The 16,313-nt window shown below is 37.9% G+C and overlaps 1 protein-coding gene across 1 annotated transcript; it reads left to right on the top strand.

Annotated features, from left to right (window-relative positions):
- Positions 1-1,773: 1,773 nt before the first annotated feature.
- On the top strand, positions 1,774-16,128 carry LOC139630493 (S-adenosylhomocysteine hydrolase-like protein 1). The gene is made up of 18 exons (XM_071494001.1): positions 1,774-1,908; positions 2,065-2,269; positions 5,767-5,878; positions 6,081-6,224; positions 6,360-6,460; positions 6,761-6,863; positions 7,796-7,890; positions 8,185-8,291; positions 8,375-8,491; positions 9,155-9,218; positions 9,643-9,731; positions 10,037-10,107; positions 10,833-10,927; positions 11,056-11,154; positions 11,680-11,748; positions 12,141-12,219; positions 12,582-12,702; positions 13,064-16,128. The coding sequence occupies exons 2-18, from the start codon at positions 2,090-2,092 to the stop codon at positions 13,068-13,070; spliced, it is 1,653 nt and encodes a 550-aa protein (XP_071350102.1). The 5' UTR covers positions 1,774-1,908; positions 2,065-2,089; the 3' UTR covers positions 13,071-16,128.
- Positions 16,129-16,313: the final 185 nt, after the last annotated feature.

Genomic DNA, 16,313 nt, shown 5'->3' with positions numbered 1-16,313 from the left:
GTGACAAGTCTGCATCACAAGGTACAAGGCATGTCTTCTTGATTTATTGATGAGTATTAATGTTTGTCAAACTATCGAACATATTCCCTGTGGAATGACATAGTCTCTAAACTGACAGCTTTGCTAAAGTTCAGATGGGGAGTAAGTCCATCCAGACAACGGTCACCATCACAACAGTCCTCCCTGGTAGACAAAATCTTCCATGACCAACTTTACCCTGAAAATAGAGCAGAAACATGAGCTATGGGATAAAGATAACCCAATTATCACTTTGGGTTTCATGCTTCACCTCTCTATGTCCTCACCTCACCTACATAAATAATGGCAATGATCTGTGTGACTTCTACTCACCCTGTCAGGGACTGATTGTCACTCACCGGGCTTATCTCGGTCAGTCTAACTAACTCTTATTCTATTTCTGTTTAGGATTTTTTGTTTTGCTTTTATCCACGTTGCTGCACCATGCAACAATCCTGCAGCACATTTTTTACTCATGCATCTCGGATACAACTGATGTTTTTCACTAAACATCCACATCGTTTTCAGTTTGGCTTATTTTAATTTACTTCAGTTAATTCATTTTCTATACCTGTTTATCCTGGTAATGGGGGTTTGGAGCCTACACCAACATGCACTGTACTGTTTCCAGTTAGGTTTTTAGAGATGATTTTTAAGCTCAGTGTGGAAGAGTAGGGAGCTTAAATTGCACTGGGCTGCAACCTTGTGCAAATATCACTGAAACAAAGACATTCATGCGTTTATGCAGGAACAAATAGTTGCTATACTATGAAGTTACAAACTGAAAATGAAATCGCTGGTTTGGACCGGGTTGACTGACACAGTGCGGAAGTGGCAGTGTTAGCCAAGTTTGTGTTTCACACATGATTTGAATATCGACATATCTGCCCCCACAGCTACATTGTGTTCCAACACAAAATGGCTTTGAAGTGACTGACAGTATTATTTATTTTGCAGCCTCAAACCAGTACAAGGGGGCGTGCGTGCTGAATGAGGATTCCTGTGAGCTTAATGTTACATTTACAACAACTGGGAATTGGCTGTTTCGACTCTGTACCCGCGTCCCAGTCCTATACACAGTAGTCATTCAGTGTTTTGGAGCATTCACACCGGAAAAAAAGACTAAATCAATTGCACCTAAAGTTGTGAGTATATAAAATACATATTGATTAATTCGCAGGTGAGCTGTTAATGGACACCATTTTCACTCAAACGTGACGAACTGATTTTTTTCAGCTGGAAAAAAGAAACTGTGGACTATGGTGAGATGGCTGCATAGTGGATGTAATGAAAAATGAATTAGTTAAAAAAAAAAAAAAAGTCTATGGAAAAATATTTTTGCTTTCTCTTTCTTATGATCTCAAATTTGAAATGGTCAGTATTTTCCAAAATTACATACACAGCAACACATTACATATAATTTGAATATAATATACATTACTAAATGCAAAACGACGTATATTAGGCAAATAAATACACACTATATACTTTGTAGTATTAGTTTATAGCGTCGAATTGGGATATATTTCCTGCTTACATCAAAGTAGATACAGTGAGAGGAAAATGGATAATTACAAGAAAGTTGTAGTTGGTTGGCTGCCTTCAGAACAAATACAATTCATCAAGGTACGCTTTTGTATTATTTTTAGCTGAAAGTGAATAATAATACACATGAACCCTCACTCAAATACGCTGTTGTTATTTTTTTCTATGTTCCCTGAACGCGTCTTGACAAATGAAACGCCCCCTCAGTCTGTTGGTTTCCGCCCACAAAGTTACTCAGCCAGGTGACAGCTGAGCCAGCGGGGAAACACTGCGGCCGCTCACTACGCAACACAACAGGCAACATAACGATATTTGTCAGCGCTGCATCAAAGTAGACAGCCCACGGTCAGATACTTAATCATTACGTTTGTTTGCTGTTTCTGCGTAAACGTGATTTGAAAGGCTCCCTTCCTCTCGCTGTTGCAGGGAAGTTAGCTAGCAGCGGTTAGCTACAGACGTTACTACCGGAGGAGGCTCAACGGTTGTTGTATTTCTGCCCAGGTAACGTCAGGCAGCCACCGTCAGCATGTCAGAGCCGACCGGGGACGCGAAGTCGGAGATGAAGCAGGCGAGCAAAGAGGTGAAAGAGAGCGAAAACGTAGCGGAAAAATATTCAGCCATGACCGTGAGCAAGAACAGCGAAATGAACATGGGAGAGCTGTCGTCCGTCTTCAGCGCTGTGCCCACTCACAAACCAGTTAAAAAGGTAAGACTTCAGCCGAGTCTCTGTCTAACAGCACCGTGGCGGATAACTCATGTTTAAAAGTGGTTGTAGGACGTTATGCGGTCTGGCACATTTATACACTGCTTTTAGTTTTACCGATATTGTGCCTGGCGTAGCTCGTTTGAGGCTGCAACCTGTGCGTGTGTTCAGTCGTACTACAGGAAATTATTTTTACAATAGGAAATACTAACGTTACAGCCCACAGTATACCAAATAACTGACAACCCTCAGTCCTTTTGCGAGTATAGAGAACATCCTATATTTTAACCCTCCACTGTTAAGATCATGAAATGTTACATTTATTTTTAATATATATGAATTTACATCCTCAGCAGAGTGCACCATATAGCTGGATTCATTGAACACACAAGCTCATCTGGATTTTCAATCTCAAACATGCATCTGTTTTAACAAAGAACCATACTGGCAATGATTCACATAAGACAGAGGAACTGACATGTCTCTCAATCTGTAATGCCGAATAAAGCCTGTACCTCTTGGCCAGATGTATGAATCTGAATTGCTTGATTTCCTTCTCAAAGAAGCAAGATTTGTTTCTCGTAACACTTAGGAAATAAAGGTGTCAACTTACACCTTCAAGGAAGAAGGAAGAGTTGTACCCAGAATTCTTTCGGGGAAAGTATTTGCACGCCTCATTGAAACTGGTGTGGATGAATGGATGCCAGTTTCAGACAAAGTACGCTCTTTAAAATCCCTTTTTGCATTGTGCAAACATATTGCTTAGCTGTGATTAGGATGTCAAATGCAAAGTCCCAACACTCAGCCCAAGGTTTGTTAGTCAGCCTCATTATAGACAAACGGTTTCACATCCTCATTCTCTTTTTGGGAGGGACTTGATATTACTGCAGTTTTTAGCTTGCATTATATGGATGCCAAATATTTTTGTGTGGTCCAAGAGTGTAAAGTTGTAATGAAATCATCTGAGCTCACTGGGCTTATTGGAAACATTGACACATGGGGCGGGTATCAACAGATGTACTCTAATGCCAAACAGTAAATCAGAAATCAGGTCATGGTAATACAGTTAATGTAATTAACCTGTTATTTTGTTTGATCTTAGTAAGAGTACAGTATGTTCAGGAACTCTTTCACAAACATAGAAAAAAAACCAAAAACAAACAAAAAACCAAAGGTTTAATTCCGGACATGTATGAAAGTACTAGTGTCAAGCTTCTCCACAGTGAATAGATGACTACTGTAGAAATTAATTAATTTGTGGTAGAGTTTGTAAGACATAGTTGTGACAATGTAGTTCTTGCCTCTGTGATCCAGACTCGAAGCTCAGAGGAGGACATTTCCTCTGTTTTCACAGAAACATTTGCCTTATGTTATTGCCTGTAGTTAATATTTAGGTATTGATGGTTAAGGTAAGTTGCAAGCTTATAAATGATTATACATAGGAATTAAATTGGAGGAGATTCTCAAGTATTGGTTAGATATTGGTTTTGGTGTAGAGGTTTTAGTGAGATGTTTATGTCAAATATTAGCCACCTTTTATCAATCATGCTCCTTTAATCATATTTGTTTCAGTTATCTTTCGGTAATAATTCAGGAAAAGGAAAGGAATAGGAAAAACAAGCCTTTTTAAGATTTATTTTAAGCACTGTTAAGGAAGTATCCTCAACTCTTTATCAAGACTGTTCAGAGTATGGGAGCAAGTGATCTAAGTGTGGCATCATCTTGACTTTTGTCTACTTCAACTTTATTGTCCCTAAGGGGAAATTTGTCTTGCAGCAAGGTGAAACATAAAACACACATTTAAACATAAAATGCATAAAACATGATAAAACTGCATAAACTATTTTGTGAAAATATGGAAAAGAAATCTTTTACACCAGCTCACATAAAACAGTTCTCACCAAGTGACAGCATAACATAAAACCTGGAGCACATTCATCCCAATCAGCACTGGTTGCAACATCACTATCATTACCTAGCCATTAGTTGTGAAGTCTATAAGAAGCACTCTGTAATGCAGTGAATTATTACAATCTTTAACACAGCTGCTTGATAACCAGATCTAAGGAAACCAAAACTTTAGTATCAGTCAGGCTCTGGGACCCTGCAACCCACATCATCCTGTCCAGGGGAAAATATGTGGTGTCTTGTCACCTTAATCTCAAGAGAACAGCTTCACATTGTTCTTTGTTGCGGTGTTATTTTCACTGGTATGTGGAAGGTTTTCAGTACCAGTTCCCAACCTAGAAACCAGAGAGTGACCTGGCTCCTATTCAGAGATGAAGAGAATGAGCCTGAGTGACATTAATGACATCTCACTCACACTGTAGTCTCCAGGCTGATTTATTAAGGTCTAATCCAATTGCCTCATGCTCTGCTACTTTAAATAGCTCTTTTCTTATTTTTTTGCTGAGGCAAACCAGTTCAATCTCACCCAGCATGGTAAAGAAAATGATTGACAAAACAGTTCAGAAACTGCTGAGGTGTAGCGATCTGCCTGCCCTCTTCTCCATACCTGGACTCAATAGCATGTGAGAAGATAATGTTACAGCACCAACAGGACTCTTCTCGCTGTCTCATGTTGCTTCGATGCATGGAAAATCTTTGTCAACAAAATAGTTTCTGGTTTAACTACTGCGATAAAAAGTTAGCTGACTAGGCATAAAGCCAGGTATAAATACCTTAAACACAAGTTCCTTCCTCTGACAGACGCATACTGTTTTTTTTTACCTGAGTGTGCATATACTGCTTATTTGGATGCAGAAAAATTCAGGATAAGGAAGAGATGAAACTGCAACAAAACCGCAGAGGCAACAAAGCAAAGCAAGCAATGGTAGCACTCGTTACATTACCTTACTATGTGATATTATAACACATTCCACATGTAATTATCATTTCTAATGCCCCATGAAATAAGATTTGCTTGACAGACAACTGGAAAAGCAGTACGGTTATGTAGCTGATTGTAAGCAGTAGAGCTGTGTCCATTTTCTGTGATTTTATTTGTCTTGCAGCAAAGCTATAGTAAAGGGAGAGGATGGACACAATCATTACACAATCACGAGTTTAGAAGGGGCCATCCAAACTAAAATAGCTGAATCTTGGAACATCAGTCTTGATGGCGCAATGAGTGTTGGGCTGCAGCCAGACATCTATTTTTGGCAATACAACAAAATATGCTTACTAGTTTGTGTAAGATTATCATGTTTCAAACTGTTTTTAGCAAAGAATTTCATTTTCTTTACTCCACTCCAGCTAAATTCAGTTAAGGCTAAAGCCGTGCTAACATGAACTCAAGCAAAACAAAAATGGAACAACTGCAGTTTCTGCTAAAATAACATACTGAAGTGCTAGTCACAGTACCCAACCCCCAGCGGAACTATAATATGAGCTTTATTACATTATATGGCTTTATACATTTATATGGCTCCATGTAAAATGACTTCAGTTTAACCTCTGTATGAAAGAACTGAATTTAAAGTGTTTTTGTTTGTTTTTAGCAAATTCAGTTTGTGGAGGACAAGCAGGAGTTCAGCAGGTTCCCTACCAAGGCAGGCCGCCGCTCCCTGTCCCGCTCCATCTCTCAGTCATCCACAGACAGCTACAGCTCTGGTAAGGGGAGAAATCTTGTAGTCTGGTAATGTGTTTTTTAGTCCTCATCACATTTCAGTTCCTTAAAAAAGAAGCAGGTCTTGAACAACATGAACACCATTATCCACTTGTTGAAATGCTGATGTTTTTAATGTTGTGTCAACCGTTAACTCATCGGTTCTTTAATTTGGTGAGTTCTTTGAAGATCTTGTTTCCTTTACAGCTGCGTCTTATACAGATAGCTCTGATGACGAGACTTCACCACGGGACAAAACACAGGTCAACTCCAAGGGCAGCAGTGACTTCTGTGTCAAGAACATCAAACAGGCTGAATTTGGCAGACGTGAGATTGAGATTGCAGAACAAGGTAAGACACTGAGAAGATGCAGTTACCTCACTGTTTCACTTAAATGTTACCTAATTAATCTACAAGACATCCATAATGCTTCATTATAATTTAACCAAGCATATTTTAAACACACCACTTGTGTCTTGTTTTCAGATATGTCAGCGCTGATCTCACTCAGGAAGCGAGCACAGAGTGAGAAACCATTGGCAGGTGCCAAAATTGTGGGCTGCACTCACATTACTGCCCAGACTGCAGTAAGATTTCTCCCTGACTTTTATCTTCAATGCCAAAGCAAAGACTGTAGTGTGATAGCACCTCTTAATCAGGATTTTAGGTCAAGCCTAATCACAGTTTCTGCACTACTTACTGCACAGACAACACAAGTTTTTTTGTAACTTTACACCAACTCTCATATTGTCTGAATCTTAAATTCTTGAAGAACTCCTGGTTTATTTTAACATTCTGCGTGATTGATAATAATAAAAATACTCAAATGATTAATATGTCTTATTTTTTCTCACCATTTTCCTCTTTACCTGTTGCTCATCTTTCAGGTGCTGATTGAGACTCTGGTGGCTCTTGGGGCTCAGTGCCGCTGGACTGCCTGTAACATCTATTCTACGCAGAATGAAGTGGCTGCTGCCCTGTCAGAGACAGGTAAGCAGTAGAGATGTCAGAGAACATTTAATTTTGGAGCTCAAACACCATTACTCATTTTACTTGCAATCCCACACATGCTGGTGGTTTAATGCACGGGTGCTGTTTGGTCCCGTATTACTGCTCAAGTCTGGAAATCATGCATACTATGCTTATACTACCTGATTACAAATAATATATGTTATTAGTAAAAGGTGTTTTTTCCAGAAGCACAGGGGTTCTTTGCCATGTTAGCAGCTTTTTTCTTTTGGAACCAGGGATACTGTTTGGTAATGTTTAATGAACTTTTGAAAAAGGATCCCTGCAGGGATAATGGGAACACATAAGACTTGCCATTTAGTGAAAGAACAGCACCACTTGAACCTTTTATCTGTGGTTGCTATGTGATGGTTTAAGTATGTACTAAATTTCCACAATAGACCGGTAATGATCTGACAAGCTGATGGGGTTACTACCTACAGAATAAGGAGTCACTCGGTGGAGATCATGCTTTTTTTTTACTGTTCAGTAAATTATTGCTGTGCATAGTCTACTATATATTGAGCTATCCTATGGGAAAAAATATAGATTATAGATACATTTTTAAATATATGGTTATCAGAAAGCACAAGTGTGTGCCATTGTTGAACTGTTTTTGGGTGCTTTTACACCCAATAATGATCTTCATGGGGTGTAAATGATATTTCGTTATCATATTGTGAACAGTTTCACAGTTTTAGTAAGTTTGCCCTCCTTCACTGTTATACATGAAGATTCAAAAGTGTTTCTTTAATGGGAGCATGGAAATTCTAATGTAGTCTCTTCAGGTTCTGTTTTGGAAGACAAAAGGGACTCTGTCACATTCATCAGTTTAGACTGAATAACCAAGATGGTAGACAGTGGTATTGTTGATATAAGCTTTATGAAGATATTACCCATCCGTTATGTCTCAGGTGTGGCTGTGTTTGCCTGGAAAGGGGAGTCTGAGGATGACTTTTGGTGGTGCATTGACCGCTGTGTAAACACTGAGGGTTGGCAGCCTAACATGGTATGTTGAAAAGTTTTTTTTTAACTTTGCCTAACCATGAGGGTGCAATCCACTCTTCATCCCTTGGTTTTAAAGGACTGGACTGTGACATGTGAATATATTGTACATGTAGACAAATTTCAATATACACTTTAATATATCTTACAATACAAGGCAAAATGTGAAGATGAATGTGTGATTTATTTTGGCTGTGTGTCCAAAAAGGAATGAGCAGTACCAGGCTTTACATGTCTCTTTACAAGCACTCCTGTTCATAAAGAAAAATAACATAACTTTTTCCTCTGACCATGTTAGATCCTTGATGATGGAGGAGACTTGACACACTGGATGTATAAGAAATACCCTAATGTATTCAAGAAGATCAGGGGCATCGTAGAGGAGAGTGTCACTGGGGTTCACAGGTAATTAATTGAGTAATATTTATACACTTCTTATACATATTGAATTCCAAACAAGTGAAACGGTTCTGCCTTCTTCTATTTAGGTTGTATCAGCTGTCCAAAGCTGGAAAACTGTGTGTACCAGCGATGAATGTAAATGATTCTGTGACAAAGCAGAAGTTTGACAACTTGTACTGCTGCAGAGAGTCAATCTTGGACGGGTGAGTAAATTTGAGTTTGACAATGTGGAGTTTAATACACTCGGAAACTGTTGACATGAGGGTCACTGTTTAACAGTAGAGTGTGGACAAAGTCAGTAAACATTGCTTTCATCACAGCGCACCCTGCTCATGAAGATCAAAGTCACATATCAGCTCAATAGCTTTTTAAAAAGCTGCTGTCTGTGTAATACTCCTCTGTGGTGCACACTGTAAACTCCCTGGACTCTGCTAAAGGCTCAGTGAAACAGTCTGAGGACAAACTTGTTATATTTATTACCCTGCTGTTAATTATCACCAAGGCAGCATATGAATAGTCTTGTACTCTTTTACAGCATGTCCACAGCTCTGCATCTGCGCTTTCCTCAGTCACCACTCATTATTTATTGCCGTTCTTTCTGATTCATTATCTGCAAGGCATACTAATGTCTTGTAGCAGGTGTTCTGTTAGGAGTTATGGCACTAAATGTCAACATCATCAGACATTTAGATTTATTGTGCTGGGATATTTAAGGAGATATTTTGTAAAGAGTTAAACCTTTTATTCTACTAACATTCTACTGCTCTATCATATAAAGATGCCAGATTTTGGGAGGTGGAAATATACAAAGTGTTAGTTTTGCACTTATGCAAAATGAGTTAACTTTATGTCTTTAACCTCTCTAGCTTGAAGAGAACAACAGATGTCATGTTTGGAGGCAAACAGGTGGTCGTATGTGGGTACGGTGAGGTGAGACACTGATTATAACGTTAACATTCCAAACTAATGTTAATCATCTAGCTGTGAAAACATTCATGTTAGTACATTGCAATGCTTACAACTCACACAACACAGTCCACAGACTCATAACACAGCTGTCATCACATTTGATTGGAAAAAAAAATTCCGGCCAGTGAGTATATCTTTGTCTGGTTGTTGAGTCTAGACGAGGTTAAAGAATCCATCTTTGCAGGTCATTGAGATTAATACACTTGTCATGTTCAATAAGCAGAGCCTTGACAGTTTTGTATTAAGGTGTCATGTGTTTAAATACTGATGCGAGTCATTTCTCTAGTCATTATTAAGGTGAGGGCAATCTGAATATGTAACTTTGCTAGTCATACAGTATGGAATTATAATATTATTATTATATATTATTATTTTATCTTTGCAGGTCGGAAAAGGTTGTTGTGCTGCTCTGAAAGCTCTGGGAGCCATCGTCTATGTTACAGAGATTGATCCCATCTGTGCCCTGCAGGCCTGGTGAGGAAAACAAGAACTGGGATGATATGCATGCTGAATGTGTTGACATGTATGAATAGGAGAGGCAGCAGCAGGGATATCAATATGGTACAGCTGCTCAAGCTAGCCAGAAGCTATGCTCTGTTAATAATCTAACAAAATATTTGTACATAACTAAATTCAGCTTAATCTCAACTACTTGGCAGTAACACAGGGGAGCCCACTGGATTTAGTTGCTTGTCAATAAATAATAGATAATTTGCTGTTTGTCACTGTCCTCACTGAGGCTGAAAGTTAAACCTCTTCTTTCACTTGTGTGTGAGCAGCATGGATGGATTCAGGGTGGTCAAGCTGAATGAGGTCATTCGCCAGGTTGATGTCATCATCACGTGCACTGGTAACTTGACTTAGGCCATGCTGGTGTAACTCCTCACTGGGAATACACTCATGTAGAATCACATTTTATAACTTTTCAGTCTACAGCAGTGGTTCCCAATCTTTTCCAACTCATGGCCCACTTTAAAATCTCAAAAATGTTGACAGCCCACATGTGACCCCATAACAATACAGAAGCCAAATAATACGTTCTCAGAGTACTTTTTATTTTAATGATAATGATGGAACACTCAGTATTTAACCCGTTTGACGGGTGAGAGATCACTTGTCGATTCACCATCCCGACTCTCTTTCCTTTTAATAACCAGCTATCCAATTCAATACAAATTTTTGCCATGCATATAATCTTTTAGCGCTCAATCAGACTGAGATAGCAAACAAACATACATGTGGTGCAGCTGGCAACAACATAGAAAGTCTTATCATTGGTTTATCACAGTGATAGATGAAACAATATATTTAAATTTTTTTTTTTAGAATAACATCTTTTCACCAAAATTGTACTATCTTCCAAATGATTTGTCAGCCCACTTGCAATACCTTCATGGCCTATCAGTGGGCCCCGGCACACAGGTTGGGAACCACAGATCTACTTTATATTTGTATACACTATACAGTAGTTCACAACTCTTTGGACTGCCCCTGACAGCTCTGGGCTAATTATATTACATGTTGTTATATGTTGATGAAGACTGATTAAAGCTGAATTATTGTGTCTAATTGTAGGGAACAAGAATGTGGTGACCAGAGACCAGCTGGACCGAATGAAAAATGGTTCCATCGTCTGCAACATGGGGCACTCCAATACTGAGATTGATGTGGTAAACTAGTGTTTACGATGGAAGTTAAATCCATCCTCTATAAAGTTTGTCCTTGAAGACAGGTCAGTCACATTGTGTTGAACTATCATAAAGAACGTGAGGGTGACTGATGCTCTCGTCTCTTCCAGGCAAGTCTGCGGACTCCTGAGCTGACTTGGGAGAGAGTGCGCTCTCAGGTGGACCATGTCATCTGGCCGGATGGCAAGAGAGTTATACTTCTAGCTGAGGTGACTTTGTCTATGTGCCTTTTAATCATATGTAAAACATACAGATGCTGTGCATGTGATAAATTTGCTTTTAAACAATGGAAACACAAAACACCAACAAAAGTAGCATTAAGCACATTATATACATAGAACCACTATTTATACAATATACAGCAACCCAGCAATCCATTCTCCCATTGTGAGCTGTCATATGAAATAATTTGCCCTCAAGCAGTCGATTATAGAAACTTTGAAATAGATTGATTGATAACATTTATTGTTTAAGTCATATTTTTTATAATAATGCCACATTTTGTTCTTCCAGTTACACGATGCTTAGCAAAAACAGAATTTGCACAAAATGTTCTTAACACAAACCAAACAACCCACCCGTAACACCCCCTGCAGACGATCACGTTTCTTACACTAAATAATTGACTACAGCATCATGTTGATATGCTAGGTCTCACTATGTTGGAATAGCGATACTTTAACGTAATTGCATTTTGGCATTTTATGTTTTTGATCATATGTTTTCTTCCATAGGGACGTCTCCTCAACCTCAGCTGCTCCACTGTCCCTACCTTTGTCTTGTCCATCACAGCCACCACTCAGGTAACATGGTGATACATGTTGAGTAGAGTAGAGTAGTTGAGTATGTACTGCTGAAGTCCATTGCAGATAGTATATAGGGTTACCGTGCGTGTTTCCTTTTGGTGTAATCATGTGGCCATCCATGCAGATAAGCTCATCTGAATTATGAAACACAAGAGAGCAAAGTCTGTATCTGAGCTGAGCTTCTTTCAGTAATGTAAAATAGGTTTCTGCATGTAAAGGACATAATTACATGTCATTGTATAAGGTACAGTTACAGCCACATGCTTCTGTTCATGGATGTGCTATCTTTGCTTTGTAATCAGAAGTTCATAGCTGCATTTATTGCTCTTCATTAAATTCATAATGTGCATCCATTTCCAACAGTGTTATTAATGCATATTTGTTTTCAGGCCTTGGCGCTTATTGAGTTGTACAACGCTCCCGAGGGACGATACAAGCAGGATGTTTACTTGCTTCCCAAGAAGATGGGTGAGGATATAGATACTCAACCATGATCTGTAGTATTTAAGCATTTAAAGTCCAGTGACTAACAATTCTCATGTCTGGGCTTTTGCACCGAATTTGTGAATTAATTTCTTCCTCAGTCTGCCTTGCATGTTAGTTTTGAGATTACATGTTTAAAACGTGGGATAAGATAAGGATTGAAAAAAAATCTCCCTCTCTGAATTTACTCGTGCCCTCTGGTGGTGGTGGTGGGGCTGTAACTGATGATCTAAATCAAACTGTGACTGGGTAGAGGTATAGTTCGACCCATCAGACGTAAGTTGATTTCTTGTGTTGAGCCTTGTGTATGCATCTCTTTCTTACTAAACTAAATCTGTCTATTTTAGATGAATATGTTGCCAGTCTCCATTTGGCCACTTTTGATGCCCACCTGACGGAGCTTAGTGATGAGCAGGCAAAATACCTGGGCCTCAACAAGAATGGTCCTTTTAAACCCAACTACTACAGGTACTGGTCTACAAACCTTTAATATGGATTTTATTCAAGATCAATCAATCTGTAGCGTATGTGTTGATCGAATAATTATTGTTGATAAAGAAAAATGTCCACCACTAATTATTAGAGCCTAAATTGAAATTTTAACATTCCTTTTTTTCACCTTAACCAACAATCATAATGCATGAACAAATTCATGCAGAAAATGTATTTTTCTCATATTTGAGTAGCTGAAATGAACAGTTAATTGGTATTTTGTAATTAATTAATAGAGGTTTTTAAGCTGCTCACAAACACACAAAAAGACAAACATTTGTTGTTAATATTTTCTCTGTTCTCTTTTCTCAACTAAACCTGTTTTTGGTGTTCATAGGTACTAATCTGCAATGGAACTACCATCAGCACACCGAAGTGTGGACGGTACCTGATATTACCTATCCCTAAGACAAACAAAAGAATTATGTATATTGTATTTTATACCCTCCACAGGATACACAGCCTATATTTGGTTTTATTTTACTGACCACAGCAAGTTTTACTTTACTTGCTGCTTCCTACAGTTGATGGACATAGCACCCAGATGACTATTAAAAGTCAGTGTAACTATTGCACTTAGACCAGCTGTTTATTTTCTGGTGCATCTGTTTCCATACCTGCTGACTCCTAGGTTATTTAGAGTTCTAATAGATATATGAAAATGTATCAATATATTGAGCCAAATGACTGTGACAGGAAAGAGTTAAAGTTGTTGTGAAATATTAATGGTTAATTGTGAAATCAGTCAAACCTGCATTAAGCGACATTTTTGATATATGCATTGTTTCAAACTTGGCCATGTAGTCACTTGAAATGCAAAATCCACAAAGCTTTTTATCCACTTTTAGCTTGTTTTTTGGCTCATAATCAACAGTTTGGAACTGTTTGCAGCCATTTCCAGAAAAGAAGCTTAGACAAGAAGCCTGGTCTAGCAAAAAATGAAAGAGAGCCAATATTAACTCCTAGCTTGTGAAGAAAGTCAAATGTTTTTTCTCCTGACTAGGTGGACCAAGTCAGAAGTAAAAGGCCAGTGAATATTGGACTTAAATTTATCAGGTGGGCAGAAATTGGACTAATTAGATGTCACAGTATATCTGCTGGATGTCAAACTAGGCAATTGTTTGCTTACAAATGAGCCATAACAACTGTATAAGCTGATTGTAAATCAATGCTGTGTATCTGTGAGTTTGTTTTTTGTCTTTCTAGCCCCCAGTGGTAAAAATAATCGCTCAATACAGCTTTAACATTTTCTTTGTGTTTGATGTGACAGCACTCACTCACTTCATACATTCCATCCACAAGATACAGAAGACATTTCCTGACCTCTGTAGTACCATCACCTTTACTGCTAACATTCAGCAGATATGGGCAAATAGGAACTTGAGTATTTTTTGATTATGGCAAACATAGAAAGAGAGCTTGGCATTTACTTTTGTGAAAAAATGTGTCCATTTTTGAGGTTTTGGTGTCTGGTAAGAATAGTATCTGCACCTCAGGGCATTCAAATATCTCAAATTATCTGTAAATATATTTTTACCACATCTGCACTGTCTGACCTTAGTATCCATGTCTAATCTCACTGTCATTCTCTAAAATTACTATTTACAGTAAAATAAGTTTATATATTTTGATACTCTATGATCTATAACATCTGTGATCCATGGCTATGATCAATGACTATTACAGCTATGTATATTCTGTGTAATGCAAGTTGAGCAGTGTTACATACAGTATGTTTGTACTGTATATGCAACAGCGTTGGATGCACCAGTCTAATAATGGTGTTTGCTGAAGTGCAACTTCCAGTTTGTTGTTAGCTTTGTCAGAGGATCTTCTGTTACCTAGAGGATGTCTGTTTTTCTATGAAAGATTTTAACAACAAAAAAATAAACTTTAGTCTTTAAATGCTCCGGGACTAGACATGGATAAGCTTTGTTGTCAACACATTTGCCTCAACAGAAGTGTTCACTTTACCTCTGTGTTATCTTGCTCTCTTGCACCATCATTGCAGCTCTTCTAATAACACGTTTTGTTTTCTGAAAAATTTCACTGTTTAAAAGGCTTAAGCACTGTTTAGCGAGGCTTGTTAAATGCACAAATACAGTATACCACATTTACTTCTCTATATTCACATGTAAGATTTTTTAAAGGTAGTGACCATATTGGAAAATGTATTGTTGTTCAGTGATTTTTTTTAATTTTTTTTTTTAATTGAAACTACATAGTGTGCAGGTAGTTGTTATCGCTGAATTTGAAGCTCTTCAACATAATTCAACTTGCTGTATTTTATGCAGGTGGCCTGCAGGTCGATCAAACAGTTGACAGTGTTACTGTCCCCGCTAAGGGTTCAGCACCTTGTTACCTTGTTATGGTATTGCTCCACATTCAGTATCTGTTTTTTGTTTTTTTATCACCCTTCAAAAAACTTACTTCTACTACTTACTTCTGGTACAGGTTATTCCTGTATTTAATTTGTGCATTAATTTCATTTTTTTTCTGTTTTTAATGAGTTGGTTCTTGTCTCTTACTGCCATTTATTGAATATTAGCCTACAGTGTTCTGCTATGAAGTGCTTTCATCTTTGCACTAGAAGCTTTAAGGGCATTAGAACTGAGGACATTCAGTGAGGACATTGTCAGCAAGATGAGAGCTGTAACCATGGTTACTGGTCAGTTGACAGTGCCTTGTGACTCACTCAGTAATTTATATTCACATGTCCAACTGTCTCTTTCCTAAAGTATGGTAATGCCCAACATGGTTGTTATTCCATGGTTGTTATTCTGCAATATACAGTAATAGCTATGCAGTAAAATGTGCTCACTCCAGTCAAAAGTGTTTTACTTCTGCAATGTTGGAGAGTTATTCAATCAGCATTTCACAGTACTCAAATATGCATTACTGTAAGATCACTAAGTTTTAGACATTAGTAGGCGACACTTGACGTTATGGTGTTCTCATGTACTTTTACATTGATTTTAATGTATATTTTTCATCCCAGTTTTATTTCTTTCAACAATCATACATTGTAATTACTTACAGTGGTGTTTTCATAATAGCACCTGCCTTTTACAATGACTTCCTCTTCCTTTAACCAATAATATGGTAATTTTGCTTTCATTGTAACTCAATTACAGAGACAAATGAATGTGTTGTTTCTGGAGCAGACAGTTTGACTCTTGTCAAATTGAAGGAAATAAGCATACCACTGTGATTTGACAGTTGTTCACTGTTGCTGGTTTGAAGTTTTTGATGTGAACACAAGGATATGTTAGCTATAAAGTTGGCCTATATTTTAAAAATTGTATCTGTAGTTTAGTTTGAAGGACACAATTTTAGTAGTGTACACCCTGTTAATTTTTTGTGCACAATTCCCTTTAATAAACTGCTGTTAAAATTTAAAAATGGCTCAGATACATCATTTCACTGACATAGATAGAGAGATAGGTAGAGTCCAAAGCTCTATCTAGGTAATGTGTTGCTGTGCAAAGAGAAGGTGGATGCAATATACAGATATAGATGATGCAGTGGGAACATTATGAATAGAGATTATTGTTTTGTTAAATTCCATCATTGCATAGAATATACAG

This window comes from Trachinotus anak, unplaced genomic scaffold, assembly GCF_046630095.1.
Source record: "Trachinotus anak isolate AG129_WGS33_773 ecotype Australia unplaced genomic scaffold, CSIRO_AGI_Tana_v1 ptg000013l, whole genome shotgun sequence".
Taxonomy (NCBI): domain Eukaryota; kingdom Metazoa; phylum Chordata; class Actinopteri; order Carangiformes; family Carangidae; genus Trachinotus; species Trachinotus anak.
Note: the sequence above shows the minus strand (reverse complement) of the source record. Positions and strands in the feature narration are given on the sequence as shown.